General features: G+C 38.6%; 1 protein-coding gene across 3 annotated transcripts in view; it reads left to right on the plus strand.

Moving 5' to 3' along the window:
* LOC6034328 (calcium-binding mitochondrial carrier protein Aralar1) overlaps positions 1 to 19,136 on the plus strand; it is a 31,376-nt gene extending 12,240 nt beyond the window's left edge. For 2 of the 3 annotated variants that reach the window (XM_038259472.1, XM_038259477.1), the window contains exons 2-10: positions 9,635 to 9,775; positions 9,879 to 10,328; positions 14,973 to 15,196; positions 15,330 to 15,368; positions 15,862 to 16,028; positions 16,089 to 16,207; positions 16,264 to 16,434; positions 16,512 to 16,950; positions 18,047 to 19,136. In XM_038259472.1, coding sequence (XP_038115400.1) covers positions 9,635 to 9,775; positions 9,879 to 10,328; positions 14,973 to 15,196; positions 15,330 to 15,368; positions 15,862 to 16,028; positions 16,089 to 16,207; positions 16,264 to 16,434; positions 16,512 to 16,950; positions 18,047 to 18,333 — 2,037 coding nt within the window. In that variant the 3' untranslated portion in view covers positions 18,334 to 19,136. The remainder of the gene's footprint in view (positions 1 to 9,634; positions 9,776 to 9,878; positions 10,329 to 14,972; positions 15,197 to 15,329; positions 15,369 to 15,861; positions 16,029 to 16,088; positions 16,208 to 16,263; positions 16,435 to 16,511; positions 16,951 to 18,046) is intronic. The other variant, XM_001844608.2, reaches the window with a different exon arrangement.
* Positions 19,137 to 19,357: the final 221 nt, after the last annotated feature.

The raw sequence follows: 19,357 nt of genomic DNA on the forward strand, positions 1-19,357 counted from the left end.
GTCGGATTTTGACCGTATTAGTCTCATTCGATTCGTCTTGGTCCCATAGGTCTCTATTTTGAATCAGCAAGTCTAGTTAAGTACTTCAAAAGTTATGCTAAAAAAACGATTTTGGCGTATGGAGCAGAAATCCCACGTTAGAGGAAGGCCATGCCCCGGGGGGCGTATTGCCAATAGTTTCGTTTAGTTTCGTTTTTAGGTTTTTTATCAGACCTTGCCGATGAGCCAGAAATATTGAAGGTCTGCGAACACTATCAAAAGAAATGAGTACTGTAATCTGGGGTGAATCGGGACTACAGTCTGAATAGGGACAGCATTTTTTAGAGCACTTAAAGCCTTTAAATTTGGAAATGGATGTACACATTTTGTTGGCCTGAGTCTGTTCTAACCGAAACCAACCAGAAAAATCAAAATATTGTGCTCCAAAATGGTTAAAAATGCTGTCCCAATTCGCCCCATGTGTCCCGATTGACCCCAGTTTACGGTAATAATGTTGATTTGTTAAACATGTTAAGGGGGAATGTTGCTATTTTTACTGAATGTATTGACTTTATGAATGTGAGGAAGGCACCAACCACCTAAACGTGGATTAATAAACGTTTTTTTGTATTGCGATCTTTAGGATCCAAGGTAAGAAAAATGTTAATAACAAATGCCTCGATGCTAACCACCTGTTTTTTTAGGTTTGAACGATTGATGAAAAAAATGTAAAAATAACAGTACTGGAAACATTTTCAATGACAAGCAAAATCAAATTTTGATAACTGAAATACCAGCAACGATTTGCTAAATCTTCAGCAAATGATCTGTCAAACTGAAACAAGAAAATTACTGAATTTTCAGCAAAATAATTTGACTTTTCTTTTGCTGAAATTTCAGTTGTTTTGACAATCAATTTACTAAAATTTCAGTAAATCATCTGTCAAAGTGACAAATATCAGTTAATTGAGAATTCAGTAAAATCTAAATTACTGAATCGTTTACTGAACGTTCAGTAGATGAAAATTTAGTAATACTTTACTGGAAAAATTTTGGTGTGCGTGCATTTTTGTCACTTTTCATATGAAAGAAGTTTCAATCTTGTCGTGCTCTCTTGCCACACTCTGAAAATTGATGTAAGTGCGACAATTGGCCGAAAGGATTTCAGGTCATAACCCGTTTGACACAAGTACGAGCTCGAATACCGTAAAAATTTGTAATTATAACTCAGGACTCCAGCAACCAAATTCAACCTAAAATTCAGAACAATTCACAGTATGGTCAACCAAACAAAACGTTTTTGTTATTGTTTACATTGCGTGCTCTCGTTTTTGTTTATTCAAGGTCAAACATTAAAGCATCTTCTCGGAACGTCAAAAAAGCGACGTGTGACGGTTAGCACGACAGCGTCGAAGTGGAATTACATTTGAATGAAAAAAGTGTTTTAAAATGCATCATACAACTAAAATCAAAATCAAATCAAATTATTCGCTCTACAGCATTGCCTTGGCGTTCTCGATTGCGAGATTCCTACTCGAAACTAAGTGTTCGAAGGCTTGATTGTTGAGGCAATTGCAAACCTCTTTTTACACCTTAGCTTCCATCCACCCCGGGATTCGAACTGACGACCTTTGGATTGTTAGTCCAACTGCCTACCAGCGACTCCACCGAGGCAGGACCCAGGGAGACGACTCCTACACCTGGACGGAGCTAACGACCTAACCTCTAGGTTAGACCGGGACCAACATTTACTTCCCTGTCCGACGGAAGGTGTGATCAGACAAATCTCGTCTCAAAATTTGCCACCGGGACCTTCTGGGATCAAACCCGGGACGACTGGGTGAGAGGCAATCACGCTTACCCCTACACCACGGTTTCCCGGCATCATACAACTGTCCAGTTGTTTTGCAATCATTGATTTCCATAGTCCCTGATTTTTCGGACCAATTTTGAAGAAGGGGGGGGGGGGGGCGACATACACTTTGAAAAATATTTGCAACGGCCTAGCGGGGTAATGAAAATAACTTTTTTTTTATGCAGAGCTTTGAGGTTGTTTTTTCTAAAGGAGGCTGGAATAGGCTAATCTTAATTATATTGGATGAAGATATTTTTCATAATTTTTGGTTTGAATGTGTAATTTGCCACTTTTCTGACGACGAACACATTTTTTTTTTCTTGGTAAAACGTTTCGTCATGTTTGTAATTTTTGGACAACTCATCTTGTTTAATCAATTATTTGTAAATAATTTTGCATAAAAAAATGTCAAATCTGTGTTTTAGATGAATTTTTTAATATCTTATTTATATGCTAGAGTCAATCTAAATAAATAAATGAGCTTGCCTTTTTAAGACCTAAACATGCCGTTCCTTGAAAATTTATTCTAAATTTTATGTTAAATAAGCTTAAAAGAGTGTCTGGAATTTTAAGCAAATTAAGACACCTTAAATGCTAATCAGCAAATTTTCATTAATCGATTCAATCAAAAGTAGTCAAGCTCTGAAAAAAACTAATAAGAAGAAATTATCTTCAAAAGATCCAATCCAATTGGCCTGTGCAAATTTCATCAGCAATACACCCTTACCAAAAATCATGATTTTTTGAGTTCCAAATCCCACTTTTCATACGAATTTTTCAGTTCAACCCATATAACCATTTTTATGGTTGTAGTACCTGAACTCAAAAAATCGTATGAAAAGTGGGATTTGGAACTCAAAAAATCATGATTTTTGGTAAGGGTGTACTAAAAATCTACCTTTACTTTACTAATGAGCGCTCATTGAGCGCGAGCGCATGCGAAGAGCAGGAGCGAGCACGAGCTATCTGTTAACTCCTCATGCTCATGAATGTGCGAGCACGGCTTCTGGCTCGCTCGCTCATTCGCAACCCTGGAAGACACTAATTCAAGGTAGATTCATCTATTTCTCTGAAGAGAGAGTGGATGGAAACCCGTTTGAAGTCTTAGCTCAAGTTTTGCCGAATTAATTGAATAAATTTTCTACGCATTTTCAGGCGAGAGTTTCCCCAGACATTTTAACTAGCTCTCTAGATCTCTGCATAACGTTCTGAGGTTCTGCCTATCCTGGCAGGTGTCTTTCCTTTGCATCGAGAAAGAAGGAAACGCTCGGGGAAATGAGTTTTATTCGATTTTCTTGCGGTGCAAGTCTGTATCGTCTCGTCAGAATCTTGACTGACAGTCAGGGTTGCCACATTTGATTCTGTATTTTTGAGGGTCAAAAATCTGTATATCTGTATCAGGGGGACGAAAATCTGTATTTGGAATCTGTATTGACATTTTTTCAAAAAACAAAATATTCTAAATTGTTTTTTAATGCATAAAAATGCTCTACAATCTAAAATTTAATGTTTGGGCTCATCGAGCAATTGAAAAAAAAATATTTAAAGAATTAAAATTATTTGATTTTAATAAAAAATAGGGAAAATCTGTATATCTGTATGTTTTTCTTAAAATCTGTATTTCTTTATATACAGATTCTGTATGACCTCATCACCTCAAAAATCTGTAAAATACAGATAAATCTGTATTTGTGGCAACCCTGCTGACAGTACAGGTGTTCACTTTACCCAATGGTGTTGGTACAACAACTGGGCTAGTTGGTTGAAATTGAAATTTACATGACAACCATGTACTTTTACGTATATCGTCTTGTGCTTTTAATATTGAATGTTTAACCAAAATTATAACATTATTTTCCACTGTGAATGTTTTGTTTCAAATTCATCATTCATAGACGCTCTAGACAGTGCTGCAATTATGGTCTATTGAGTGAATCTTCGTCATAATAACAGAATAAATAACCAACCCAAGAGAGACCAGATCGGAGTGGGTGGTTTTCTGCGAAAACTTTTCCTTCTTGGCGTCGGGCACAGCATGGACAACGCTGCAAAAACTGCGCTAAAAATAACATTTTCTCGATGGTAACGAAATGCGTTTCACGCAAGCTCAATTATTCAGATTTTTCCCCCGTCAAACTCTGTTTAATAAGTAATGAATATTTCGCTAAATATTCCACGAAAGTGGTAATCAAACTTTGACTAGGCAATTTCGTCTTTATGTTGCACAAGCGAAAGTTATCAAACAACAAAAAATTTAGCCAAAAATTAAACTTCGGTGGTGTGAGATATTCAGACTAACTTTCTTTCGGTTGCGTCAAATTTTCTCTTACAAGTTTTTTTTCCTTCTTATCTTGCAGAAGGTAATCATCTGTTCTGCGTCCAAAAATAAAACACGCGAAAAAAGCAACAAACTCTTGAATGAACCAAACAAAATCACTCGCCACAAGCGTGATTCGATTTTCGCGCGGCTTATTTGTGTGTGAAGTTACCTTGGTGTAGGTTAAGTCACTCTCTTCGTTTGGTCAGACCAGCTGACGGTGAAGATTGAGTTGATTTTTTTTTTCTTTTTTCAAATGTTCTCTCTCGAGCGTTCAAAAACTGAGAGGAGAGCGGAAGCACGTGCTTCAACATTGTAGTGGTGGTGCCTTCGTAATCACCCTCAATTGACGCCGGTCCGCAAAGTGATTAGGCACATGTTTGAGGTTTTGGATAAATTTTATGTGTTGACGAATTCACAGTGATGTGGGAATTGATTGGGGCGTAAAAATTGAATTGTAGACATTTGGATAGATTTGGGCACACGATCGGTTTATTTATACTCAAACCATATCTACAGTTTTTTAATAGGTCCTATAAACATATGAAAGACAATACCTAGATATGTTTGTCCAGACAACATCTTGTCTTCAATGTAATAATTGAGCAATTAATCATTTACATAATTTAAATAGCATAAATACCTAATGGGACCATCCATAAACCACGTGGACACTTTTTTGGAAATGTCGAACCCCCCCTCGTGGACAATTGTCCATACAAAAAATCTTTTTGTATGGAGCGTGGACAATCGCTATAAGTCAAATAATTGAATTAAACGTCTTTTTTCGTAATTTAGGATTTTTAATTTTTTTTGTGTGTTTTAGAAGACAAAAAATCGACACTTATCCAACATTTTTGCAATCGAAAAGTACTTTACCGAAATTATGATAAAGTGCACTATTTCGAGATATGGCCACTTAAATGTTGATTTCAACTCAAAATTAACAGAAAACAAAACAAAATAAATATTATCTTTTCGTGAGGTTCAGAACATTTTCTAAATTTCGTTTTAAAAATATTGAAGATTAGACCTCTGGTCAGTAGCGTGCCCAACTCCTCGAGGAAGGTGGGGCAATTATATGGACGATTAGAAAATTTCGTCGTTCATGGACGCCCCCTGACTAAAATTAGAACAAATTTCTGAGGATGGTGGGGCAGTTGCCCCATGTTGCCCCACCCTGTGCACGCTAGTGCCTCTGGTTGCTGAGATACAGTGGATAAAAGAAAAAAAACTGGAAAATTAAAGTTTTCAAAGTCTCACTCAAGTCTCACACAAAAAGCCCCCAATTTTGTAAAACAGTCCAGACTCTATTTTCATTCACAAATTTCACTTCGGATAATCGAATCACGATTTTTTGTTGTTGTTGTTGTTGTTGTTCTATTTCAGATTGTCGAGCGTAAGGGGTATAGAAAATGTAGAAAATCCCAAAATTTCATATTACAGAAAATGTATTGAATCCACTAAAAAGATGATTTAAATCACTGCTGAAAGTTTCATGAAGATTAAACTGAGTTAGAGACGATTTTAAGCTCAACATTTTGCCGTGCACAAAGCGGACTGTCAAACTTTCTGAACATTTTTCTCGAAACACCGAGTTGATTTACGGGTGCCACGATATCTCAAGATGGGATGGACCAAATTGGCTGAAATTCGGGGTGAAGACTCTCAAGACCTATCCCGTGTGCATGGCGAAGCCCGATTTTTGAAGTTTGCTTAAAAAAAAAACAAAAACTGACGATTTTTGTATGAAAAACATTAAAAATATTTTTATCTTTTTTCAAAATAAAGTTTTTTTTAAATCGGCCTTCGTCATGCACACGGGACTGGTTCAACGAGTCTTTACCAAAATTTTGAGCCGATTTGGTCAACGCAGTGTTGAGATATCGTGGCACCCGTTTTTTGAAACTGCTGACTTAAAATAACTATATCTCAGCAATGATTCACCCAAATGTATTCGAATTTATTTTGTTAACAGATTCAAAAAAAGTTTCAATGCGTGCGCATACCAACCTGTGACATTTTTGATGATTTACCTGTATCTTACCCCTTAAGTAAGAGACCATCCACAAACCACGTGGACACTTTTTTTTGGAATTCTCCGCCGCTTCGTGGACAATTGTCCATACAAAAAAAAATCTTTTTTGTATGGAGCGTGGACAATCGCCATATCCCCCCCCTTAAGTGTTCACGTGGTTTGTGGATGGCCTCGTATACCCCCTAAACTACTCTAAATTGATTTAGAATTTTTAAATTCAAGATGGCAGTCAAATGGAGGTGATTAAATATTGAAAAAAAAAATCATTTCGAAATTTAATAGGCAATCATCTTAACAAATTGGACTTATTGAAGTCGTAGAACTTGAATTTGATATTAAAAGTGAAAATTAAAAAAAAACCCAGGTCCCATACAAACTTTCGAACTGTACAAATATCTCAGCAGCTAATAGTCCAATTTTCAATGTTCAGTTTTTTTTTGAGAATTTTGTTACTGACGTTAAGATAACTTTAGAATCAAGAATAACATTTCCAAAGCGCGTCATATTTAATATTGTTGATGTTGATTATTATTCTACCTAATCTAATCTAATCTAATCTAATCTAATCCAATCTAATCTAATCTAATCAGACCCTAGCGCAGCCAATCTTTCGAAGGGATCCTGGAGAGTGCCTTAGGTTAGATGACGCCTAGCACTCTTTTTGTCATTTATTAACATTTGTAGTGCGCCATTGCATCTGAATGCATTGAAACATCACAAGCGTTAAAGCGGCCAGGCCTACTGCGTAAAGCCGTATCGCAGAGATGACTCGTAATTGGGTTGAATTTGAGCACTGAGTGTTCGAACAACAGCACAATTCTGAATCGACAGGGGAGGAAAAAGCGTGGGGACACACCACCATACGCTCCGAGATTTTTGGATGTATTCGTTGGGAGCACCATGCTAAGAAGGTTTGGTACTCCGGGACCCTCTGGGATGGGGAGGACATTGTATTTCCACGAATTTCCTTGACACTACTTGCGCCGTGGTTATAGCGCCACAACTCGCTCTCTGTAACAGAGTATTCCTATTTCCAGTCTACGCTCACCAAGTCGTCGTAGCCTAGTGGTTAGCATTTTTGCTTACCAATCCAAAGGACGGGGGATCGAACCCCACCTCTAGCGACTTTGATTTTTCGTTCATATTCATCATTTCAAATTTCTATGTTCTTAACTTTCTCGTTGGGAGCAGATGGGAATCGAACCCAGAACCATTCGCTTACAAAGCGAACACCGTAACCAGTCAGCCACGGCCGCTCCTATTTGATGTTGAATATTATTCTATGGTTCAAAAGTTGCGGGTTGTTGTCCCCTTTCACGCAATTAAAAAATCAATTAAAAACGGATTTAGTAAAAAACATGTCGTTGTCCTTGAAGAATATTGCTTGATTATCTATACAAAAAAAAAGAGAGAGAGAGAGAGAGAGAGAGAGAGAGAGAGAGAGAGAGAGAGAGAGAGTGAGAGAGTGAGTGAGATAGTGTGATAGTGTGTGAGAGGGGGAGGAGGAGGAGTATCAACCAGTTAAAGATTTTTGGAAATTCTTTGTTAGCACCACTTATACCTATTTTTTTTCGTTTTGTTTACACATTAGGATGTAAAAAAACGGGCCAATTTTGCGGGCATTTCAGAGCATGTTCCCCTAGGTGTACTGAGAACGAATCCCGAATTTGTGCTTGATTGGTTGCGACAGGACTTGGCGCTTTGACTTTTAATTTAAATGGAATTTAACCCGTAAAATCGGTACGTTTTGGTTTTGACCAGTTTTGAGCCCTTTTTGCATTTTTGAAAAACCTCTCGAGCTCATAGTTCGTGTTCCACAGAAAAACTTTTCGGAAGAGTTTCGTCCGCTATTAAAGATGATGATGGTCCCACCTTGAAACTAATGGCTTGGCCAGCGTAAGCACGAGACTCGACTTGGGTAATCCCTGGGTCGGCAAACTACTAGGTGATTCAAGAGAGATGGGGATCGAACAGAAAAACACGACGGATTCAATTTTCACTTGCAGCACTTTATTATTGTTTCTGTAAGTGTGGGTGTGGGTGTGTTTAGTGTGGGTTGTTGGGGGCTAACGTACCGTTACAAGCTCAGCCGATGATCGCGCTCCGGCGATGTTACGGGCCGGCAGAGGAGCTCCAGCTCCACTCTGCGGCGTCGGTCCCACTGGGGGTCGATTGCTGGCTGACGGTTGCGTCTGCGACAGGCTGCTTGATCCGGTCTTCGTCGCCGGTGCAGCGGTTCTTCTCCGGACTCCTTTGCCGGATGCTGTTCTGGACGACCAGCGGGCGTTGCTGGCTTGGATCGGGCAGGCGTCTTCCCTCCTTGACGAATCGGCACGCTCCGGAGTCCACCGATTCGAGCGTGCCGAGAGGGGTCCCTCCTTGACGATGAAGGCCAGCGGCCTGAGGATTGTCGTCCTTTACGGTTATGGCGCGGGGAGGCGCCAGACGACGGGGTGGTCCTACGACGATTAGAGGTAGGCAGAGCGCGACGCGACTTACACTGCCTAGGCCGACCAATCCGGGTGAACGCGCGCTCACGGAACCTCCTGGTCCCGCACTTCCGCGTGAAGGCAATTGGCAACCTTCACTCCAACGAGCGCGAACTGTCCACTCGGACGCCTGTAGATTAAAAGAGGCCGATTCTCCCCAGATCGGCGCTTTTATTGTTGATCCCAAGTCCAGGATTTCCCCATCCATTTTCCCGCTCTGTCGCATGGGCGCTGCCATGCTGCCCCATCGGGAAATAGATGGACATCGGCTTCACTTACAGCGGCACGCTTCACCCCTTTCCAACTGTCAAGTGTGGTGAATGTGTAATAAAAATACTGAAGCGAAGCATGAATTAAGGATTGTGACCAACGGTTACAACCTCTTACCCCTACGAAGGTTTGAGCTGGACGAGTTATCGTTATGATATTTTGTTTGAACATTTAAAATTTTGCAAAATTTATAACACCATCGCTGAAAACATCTTCTTTTTCTTCACTCTCTTCTGGCCCTAAATCTGATTTCTTTACAAAATAGATGATTTTATTCCTAAATGTGTTATCAAGTTACAACCCTGGGTTGCGTTTTCCCGCGCAATTCCCAAATCCATCACCAACGTGTGCTCAACATACAACCAAACCCACAAACCGGCCGGCTTCTTATCGACAGTCTGTACGTACTCACAAACGCACATTTCTCCGATGATTAGAGCGACTAATCGCGACGCTCTCCTCGGGCTTAGCCGTCGTCGTGAGCCCTTATCTTGTTTTTATTTGTGTTGTGTGCAGGCCCGAAATTAAATTCGGGTGCACTTTGCTCAGGCTCAAGCACTGACGTTTAGTACTGGTCGTAACTACCCACCGAAAATGCCGCTCCTCAAGAGAACGGTAGTTGAAGTCGACTTTTAGATTGATATCAAACTAATTCAGCGATTTTCTTTTTCTTGTTTTAATTTCAGAGCCCGATGCAGATCAAGCGGGCCTCCACGGACAAGCTCCGGGAGATCTTTGCCCGGTACGCGACCCAACAGATCAACGGTGAGTTGTTCATGACCAGCGAAGAATTTGTGCGGGGTTTCCTGGGCCAGTCGTACAACGAGGTGAGTCAGTGTGGCGGCGTCGACCTTGAGTCGTTCTCTGTTATCAATCCAAGCGATTGGTGTTCACGTGCTGTTTCCTTCGTTTTTTTTTTTTTTTTTGTAGGAATCGGTCAAACTGCTGGCCGGCATCGCGGACACGAGCAAAGACGGCCTCATCTCGTTCGCCGAGTTCCAGGCGTTCGAGGGTCTGCTCTGCACGCCGGACGCCCTGTACAAAACCGCCTTTCAGCTGTTCGATCGAAACGGGAACGGCTCGGTTACGTACAGTGAGTTTGTTGATGTGTTCAAAAAGACAGATCTGCACGCTAAAATCCCGTTCAAACTGGACGGTCCATTCATACAGCTCTACTTTGGCAAGGACCGCCAGCGGACGATCAGCTATGCCGAGTTTTCCCAGTTTTTGCACGACTTTCACGAGGAGTGCGCGCTGGAGGCGTTCCGCATGAAGGACACCTCCGGGTCCGGGTTCATCTCGGCGCTCGACTTTCAGGACATTATGGTGAACGTGAAGCGGCACCTGCTGACGGCGGAGGTCAAGGATAACCTGGTGGCGGTGAGTAAAGGGAAATGTTTAGATTTTACTATGTGTTTATTATATGTGATTTTACTCCACCATCTCTTCTTCGATTCCCGTAATTTTGATCTCTAATCACGAATCAGAGGTCCATTTTTCGACATCTCGTGACGGCACATTGGGAAAAAATCGGGAAAAGTCATTACTCCACTTCTCGGAACCCGTCTGGTTCTCCAAGTCTTGCCAAAACTTTTCTTATGTAAAAAAATCCTGGGAATCGATTGGAGGGGACCACGAGTAATCAAGATATGACCGGATTTTCACGATTCAATAAAATTTTCATATGAAACGAATAAAAGTCCATCAATATGGGTATCCAAATTCTTCATTTTGTCAGAACATTTCAAAAATAAAAATGAATTCATGTACCCATTTTTAGGGGTTTTGCCCTGATTTTATATTTGCCGATACTGGCCCATTCATAGGTTCTCCGGAGTTATCCAGAACCGGTTCCGGAGTGGACAGGGTCCAAGAGTTGACCTCAAATTAACTTTTCTTAGTTGGCCATTCGAAATAATGAAGTTTGACAACCATATTGTTTGAACGGATTGGATACGGGTTCATATCAAAATTCCAAAAGTACGTCAACTTTTTTCATCGAAGTTTCCCAGTTTTTAAAAAAAGTTCTTATTTTCACCAAACATTCTCCAAGATGTGTACAGCAATTGATATCTTCAATCCAAAATTTTAAAAAATCAAACAGTGAAAAAAACCTTATGTGGCAAAATTGGACTTTTTTAAATTTTTTTCTTTTTTTGTACGTTTTGTGTGAAGGTAATATTGTCCAATTTTTCAAAGTTTTTACTCCTTAAATTTGGGTTTTTGAAAGTATTTTTTTCAGAAAGTTTTGCAAATTTTACATTAAAATTACACTTTGGATGTTTTTTTGAAACTCGTGCAATGCCAACATTGAAATTGGGCCAATGTCGAAGTGTAAACAAAGAGTCTGTTTTGTTCGCTTTTAATGTTAACAACAACTGACGTCAGCAGGCCAAGGGTGCATGATACTGATGATACTCGTCGGTTGACACCCAGGCGAGGAACATCCCGGAAGGAGCCCAACTACATCCGTAGTGCTGTGTGGACAAAACAGCATGGCTCTGGTTCCTTGCAAGTGTCCTATTTTCTTACCTCCACGTTGGCTTGGTTTAGTCATCATGATGACAAGGTGTAACCTAGCTGGTGGCCTGTGGAAACGACTCGTAAACCTTTGACCAGCAAGGGTCAGAGTAGTGACGGCTAAAAGAAAGGGGCGCGTCAATGTGGGAAAGGGAAGTTATTTGTGATTGTAGACGGTATTGTTTTGATTCGCAGTATGTTGAGTGGATGTACCTGAAACATCGCAGAACGGGATTTCTCTTCTTTCCATATCAGCTAACAGCTGAGCAGTTCTCTAGGATTTCGGTCATTCGATTTTTTTTGTATTTTTTAATCCGGCTGAAACTTTTTTGGTGCCTTCGGTATGCCCAAAGAAGCCATTTTGCATCATAAGTTTGTCCATAATTTTCCATACAAATTTGGCAGCTGTCCATACGCATGAAAATTCAAAATCTGTATCTCGAAGGAATTTTTGATCGATTTGGTGTCTTGGGCAAAGTTGTAGGGATACGGACTACACTGGAAAAAAGGAAAATTGGTGATTTTTATTTAACTTTATCACTAAAACTTGATTTAAAAACACTATTTTTAATTTTTATTTTGATATGTTTTAGAGGACAAAACCAACTTTCAGCAGATTGTGCAAAAATCATTGACCGAGTTATGAATTTTTTAATCAATATTAATTTTTCAAAAATTGAAATTTTGGTCGCAAAATTTTTTAACTTCGATGAAAAATTGAATTTGCAATCAAAAGTACTTCAGAAATTTTTGAAGTGTCGTTATAATATTTTATGTGGTTTTTTTCAAAATAGTCGCAGTTTTATTTTAAAAGTGCACATGTTTGCCCATTGTTTGAAAAGCTGAGCTTTTGCTTCATCGGACTATGTTGATACGACTTTAGTTGCTGAGATATTGCAAGGCAAAGGTTTAAAAACAGGAAAATTGATGTTTTCTAAGTTACACAGCACCATTTTTCAATGTCGATATCTCAGCAACTAATGGTCCGATTTTCAATGTTATAATATAAAACATTTGTGAAATTTTCCGATCTTTTCGAAAACAATATTTTCAAAATTTTCAAATCAAGACAAACATTTCAAAAAGGCCAAACATTCAATATTTCGCCCGTTTAAAATGTTAGTCTTGGTTTAAAAATTTTGAAAATATTGTTTTCGAAAAGATCGGAAAATTTTACAAATGTTTCATATTATAACATTGAAAATTTGACCATTAGTTGCTGAGATATCGACATTGAAAAATGGTGGGCTGTTTGTGTGAGACTTAGAAAACATCAATTTTCCTGTTTTTAAACCTTTGCCTTGCAATATCTCAGCAACTAAAGGTCGTATCAACAAAGTCCGATGAAGCAAAATATAGAAAATTTTCTCAGCTTTTCTAAAATATTTTTTTCAAAAGTGGGCAAACATGTGCACTAATTTAAAAAAATGAAAAACTGCGACTATTTTGAAAAAAGTTACATAAAAATGGCTATAACTTGAAAACGGTGCATTTTATCAAAATTTCACTAAAGTAGTTTTTGATTGCAAATTCAATTTTACATCGAAAAATGAAGTTGAAAAATTTTTGCGACCAAAATTTCGATTTTTTGAAAAAATTAGTATTGATTAAAAAATTCATAACTCGGTCAATGATTTTTTGCACAACCTGTAAATTTCTGAAAAGTTGGCATTTTATGTCATCTAAAACATATCAAAAAATAAAAAAAAATAAAAATAGTGTTTTTTTGCAAATCAAGTTTTAGTGATAAAAAGTTAAATAAAAAAATCACCAATTTTTTTTTACCGTGTACCATTTTTTTTCCAGTGTAGTTCGTATCCATACCTACAACTTTGCCGAAGACTTCAAATCGATCAAAAAATTCCTTCGAAAGATACAAATTTTTGAATTTTCGTACATCATTTTTGTATGGACAGCTGCCAAATTTGTATGGAAAATTATATGGACAAACTAATGATGCAAAATGGCTTCTTTGGGCATACCGAAGGCACCAAAAAAGTTTCAGCCGGATTAAAAAATACAAAAATTAAAATTGAAGAAAAAAGACCGATTTCGTAGAGAATTGCTCAGCTATCTTCTGTTTATTTTTTTTTTCACTGATTTTCTAAAACGGCTTCTGTTTACTATCCTCCATTTGATTTCGATTTCACTTATTTGATCCTCTTATTTCTCTACGCTTTTCCACTCTATTTTACCAATTGATGCTGCTGTAACAAACTGTCTGCTTTCCCTTAATTTGGCAGCGATGTCAATTTTGTTTATCATGTGCCTTTTCTTTATTTATCTATTTGTATAATTTCTCATCTTCCCTGTAAATTGCCCTCAATACAATCTAAGCTTGTTTGTTACCTTTATTCATTAACTATTGTTAATTTCTTTATCTACTTCATAAATTACTATCTTTCTTTTACTATTGATTCTTTACATAGTATATTTCCTTCACTGTCCATTGTTTTGAAACTTCACATTTTTCTTAAGCAAGTGAGGTTCGAGCCCTTACTCCATTTATGGAATGATTAAAGGATTAACACAAATATTACTATTGTACTTTTGAAAAACTTTTCTAAAATGCTTAGGACCAAAATATTGTAACAAAACACCGCGACAAAAGAAATAGCAACAGATAAACACGACTCAACTCTAGGAAGGGTTTCAGGAGAAAACAATACACAGTAAAATAACAATTAGTTTTTGAATTGAAACTAAAAATATAACAGTTTTGGCTTTAATAAAAGTTGATAGGCACACTATAAATGGTTAGGCGCTTATACTTACATCAAAACCTACTCAATGTACCACCCCCGGCCGAGTTAAAATGCGTAACCGGAAAAGAAGGTGTGCATGCCTGGCACGAACACCCAAAGCGTGTTCTAGCGTGCTGCTCGTACTGACTCAGAGCAAGGGTGAGATGTAGGTGTAAGGGCAGTGCGTGTTCGTTGGGAACCTAGTGCATAAGATCGGTCAAGGCCCGTTCTTACACTGAAAATTGTGAATTGCGAACAACAACTGACGTCAGCAGGTTACACAGTAAAAAAACCTCCACCTTATGGTGGTTGGTGCCTCCTCTCATTTATAGAGTAATTCAAAAATTAAAAGATTCAAAGATTCAAAGATTCAAAGATTCAAAGATTCAAAGAATCAAAGATTCAAAGATTCAAAGATTCAAAGATTCAAAGATTCAAAGATTCAAAGATTCAAAGATTCAAAGATTCAAAGATTCAAAGATTCAAAGATTCAAAGATTCAAAGATTCAAAGATTCAAAGATTCAAAGATTCAAAGATTCAAAGATTCAAAGATTCAAAGATTCAAAGATTCACAGATTCAAAGATTCAAAGATTCAAAGATTCAAAGATTCAAAGATTCAAAGATCCAAAGATTCAAAGATTCAAAGATTCAAAGATTCAAAGATTCAAAAATTCAAAAATTCAAAGATTCAGAGATTCAAAGACTTTGAACATATTTACATCGGCCTAATGTATTAAACAAAAATCTAACCATTCCAGGTAACCGAAGGCCACCGGGTGAGCTTTCCCTACTTTATGGCCTTCAACTCGCTGCTGAACAACATGGAGCTGATCAAGCGCATTTACCTGAACGCCACGGCCGGCAGCCGGACGGAACCGGTCACCAAGGACGAACTGCTCCACTCGGCCCAAACGATGAGCCAAATCACCCCGCTGGAAATTGATATCCTCTATCAGCTGACGGGCGCGGTTCATCAGACGGGGTAGGTTCCAAATATGAGTTAGCTTAGGCATGCATGCTGTTAGATCTCACCGCGTAACGTAATCATTGTATCTTCCCTAACGCTGCCGCCCTTTTTCGTCGGATGGCAATGATAATGAAATGAAAAAAAAAAGTGTTTGGTGGAAGCGCAAGAAAGTAATAGACAAGACTAGGCAAGTTACAAACTGCAACCTTTGGATTAGCACCCTTTGTATTTTGTATCTTGAAACAGAACAAAACAGAAGAAAAAACAAATTGATTCATTCATTTTCAGAGCTTTTTGAAATTAAACAGATTTTGCGTAGCACGATCAAATTGCAAATTGTATCTCTAAAATAGACTTGCGTAATTAAATCCTAACTAGAACAATGGTGTTGTAATGATTTTGTAAGTTTTTAGTTAATATTTTTAGTGTAGTTTTATTCGTAGTTTGCTAATCAAACTATTATCAACAATTGGGAAGGCTTTTTTCAAAATTGTTTCTTATTATCTTATATTTTATTTATTCTTGTTCTACTCTTTTCCCTCTTTTTCAAAGTGTTCCTTTTCAATAACTTTTTATATTTTTCGTTTCTTTTCCGGTTGATTTCCAAAATTGCATTCCCGACCCCAAAAATCTCGCTATCGATTTCGTTCAAACTATTCCTAAACAATTGGCAAAACCAGGCGCCTCGTGTACAGCGATCTGAGCAGTATCGCGCCGGAACATTATACGAAACATATCACCCATCGGTTGGCGGAGATCAAGGCGGTGGAATCGCCCGCCGACCGGTCCATCTTTATCCAGCTGCTGGAGAGCACGTACCGGTTTACGCTCGGGTCTGTGGCGGGAGGTGAGAATCCGGAGAAGGCTTAAAAAGCGATAGGGTACTAAAGTTTTCCCACATTTCCAGCCGTCGGTGCCACCGCGGTCTACCCGATCGATCTGGTGAAGACGCGAATGCAGAACCAGCGCACGGGATCGTTCATCGGTGAGGTTGCCTACCGGAACTCGTGGGACTGTTGCAAAAAGGTAGTGATCATTGAATTTGTTTCTACAATAATTTCAATAACTGTGTGTCATTCCAGGTCATCCGTCACGAGGGCGCCCTCGGACTGTACCGAGGCCTCGTGCCCCAGCTGATGGGCGTGGCCCCGGAGAAGGCCATCAAACTCACCGTGAACGATCTGGTACGTGACAAGATGACCGACAAGCAGGGCCAGATTCCGCGGTGGGCTGAAGTCCTCGCTGGAGGTTGTGTAAGTTTCTTATTAAATTTCCAAGCAAGAAGTGCAATTCTCAAACACCGACGTGCAATCTTTTATGTCAATTCCAGGCCGGTGGCTCCCAGGTGATCTTCACAAACCCGCTCGAAATCGTCAAGATTCGGTTACAGGTGGCGGGTGAAATTGCCGGCGGAGCGAAGGTGAGGGCGTGGAACGTGGTGCGCGAGCTGGGCCTGTTTGGGCTGTACAAGGGAGCGCGAGCCTGTCTGCTGCGAGACGTACCCTTCTCCGCCATCTATTTCCCGATGTATGCCCACGTGAAGGCCGCGTTCGCCGACGAGCAGGGCTACAACCATCCGTTGACGCTGCTGGCGGCGGGTGCCATCGCCGGTATTCCGGCGGCATCGCTGGTGACCCCGGCGGACGTCATCAAGACCCGGTTGCAGGTTGTGGCGCGGACCGGACAGACCACGTACAACGGCGTGATGGACGCGGCGCGGAAAATTATGGCCGAGGAGGGCCCGCGGGCGTTCTGGAAGGGAACTGTTGGTAAGGACATTTTATGATTTGTGAAACGTCACTTATTATTTTCTACCGAGATTTGGGTCACCGGAACGTCACGCTAAAATGAGCCAAAATTTATCCCACCTTTGTCACGCTTTTCCTATCCAGGTTTTTAAGCGAAGATGGCGTTCGAATGTTGATACCACTGCGTGATTTGCGACATTTCAGGCGTTCATCATTCGAACGCCATTTTCGCTTAAAAAGCTGGATACTTACAACACGCAATGTCACACTTCCTCAGAACTTAAAAGAATTTGAAAAATTTAAAGAATTTAAAAAATTTAAAGAATTTAAAGAATTTAAAGAATTTAAATAATTTAAATAATTTAAAGAATTTAAAGAATTTAAAGAATTAAAAGAATTTAAAGAATTTAAAGAATTTAAAGAATTTAAAGAATTTAAAGAATTTAAAGAATTTAAAGAATTTAAAGAATTTAAAGAATTTAAAGAATTTAAAGAATTTAAATAATTTAAATAATTTAAAGAATTTAAAGAATTTAAAGAATTTAAAGAATTTAAAGAATTTAAAGAATTTAAAGAATTTAAAGAATTTAAAGAATTTAAAGAATTTAAAGAATTTAAAGAATTTAAAGAATTTAAAGAATTTAAAGAATTTAAAGAATTTAAAGAATTTAAAGAATTTAAAGAATTTAAAGAATTTAAAGAATTTAAAGAATTTAAAGAATTTAAAGAATTTAAAGAATTTAAAGAATTTAAAGAATTTAAATAATTTAAATAATTTAAAGAATTTAAAGAATTTAAAGAATTTAAAGAATTTATAGAATTTAAAGAATTTAAAGAATTTAAAGAATTTAAAGAATTTAAAGAATTTAAAGAATTTAAAGAATTTAAAGAATTTAAAGAATTTAAAGAATTTAAAGAATTTAAAGAATTTAAAGAATTTAAAGAATTTAAAGAATTTAAAGAATTTAAAGAATTTAAAGAATTTAAAGAATTTAAAGAATTTAAAGAATTTAAAGAATTTAAAGAATTTAAAGAATTTAAAGAATATAAAGAATTTAAAGAATTTAAAGAATTTAAAGAATTTAAAGAATATTGCTTTCTTCTTCTCTTCTTCCAGCCCGCGTCTTCCGCTCCTCGCCGCAGTTTGGCGTCACGCTGGTCACGTACGAGCTGCTCCAGCGGCTGCTGTACGTGGACTTTGGTGGATCGCGGCCGGCCGGCTCGGACGTGGCCCATACAGGCAAACCGGCCGAGCTGACCAAGCTAAACCCGGACCACATCGGTGGCTACCAGGCGGCCCTGCCGATGCTGAACGGAATCGAGACCAAGTTTGGGCTAAGTTTGCCACGGTTTGCTTCCACCATTAAGGTTCCGGGTGCGGGTCAAGTCCCAGCGTCGTCTTGATCCGACCGTCTCAGGTCGGAGCAGCAACAAGGGAACAAACGGTGGAGCAATTTCTTTTGGTAGCTGGTCGTTGCGGAATCGGACGACGGCGAACGTAGTAGTTGATGGCGTTTAGGAATTGAGGATTATCCTAAGGTGTGACCCAGAGGACACAAGCACACGTGCGCACAGAAGCAGCAGCAGCAGCAAAAGTAGTTTGAAAACTCTTCTAAAAGTGTTTGGCAAAAAAATGCATTTGTTTTTTTCTGGTTAATGTTATGACTGTGTTAAGCATTGTTTTAGGTTTTAAAATAATAAAGAGAAGCTAAAGTTCAAAACTTGAAAGCATTTATAGCAATCAACAACCGACTTTGTTTGTGAGTGTTGAGAAAACAAAAGGAAAAAGAGAAAATCTAAACTTGTCGCAAATTATGCCTTCCAGCATCTCAGCAATGTAGCAAGTTTGATGTTATTTAGGTTGTTTGCTGGAATCTGCCAAACAAAAGTCACCTCCAGCAGTACCAATAAAAGCACGGTCGAATCAAGCAACAAAACAGAAAAAAAGTTTACCACAATTAGTACAATGTCGTCTCACCAGTAGAGAGTCTCTTGCATTATCTAACTAATCAAATCAAGTCTAGTGGCTCTGTATATTACGATAGCGATAATACAGGAAAGCAAAGCAAAGCACAACCAATCATCAAACAAGAAGCAGTGAAATATTTAAGCCGATAGTTAGAGCTAGAAATAGAGAGCAGTGGCAAATTATTTAAAGCATACTCTGAACAAAATAAAAACTATTTGAAGCAGCACAGACAAATGGACGTGAATTGGTGTTTTTTTGTTTTTTGTATGTTCAATCTCCTCATCATAAACTCATACACAAACCAACAAGACATTTCCAATTTCCGGTTCCGGTTCCGTGTATGTATCGATTGCTGCGTTTGAAACGTTAATCGTTTCGAATTGAATTCCGTTTCAGAATTCCGATTGAATTGATTGGATCACGCAGAAAAATGTTTTGTAGAATCAGCCTGTACGAGGT

This window comes from Culex quinquefasciatus, chromosome 1 (assembly GCF_015732765.1).
Source record: "Culex quinquefasciatus strain JHB chromosome 1, VPISU_Cqui_1.0_pri_paternal, whole genome shotgun sequence".
NCBI lineage: Eukaryota > Metazoa > Arthropoda > Insecta > Diptera > Culicidae > Culex > Culex quinquefasciatus.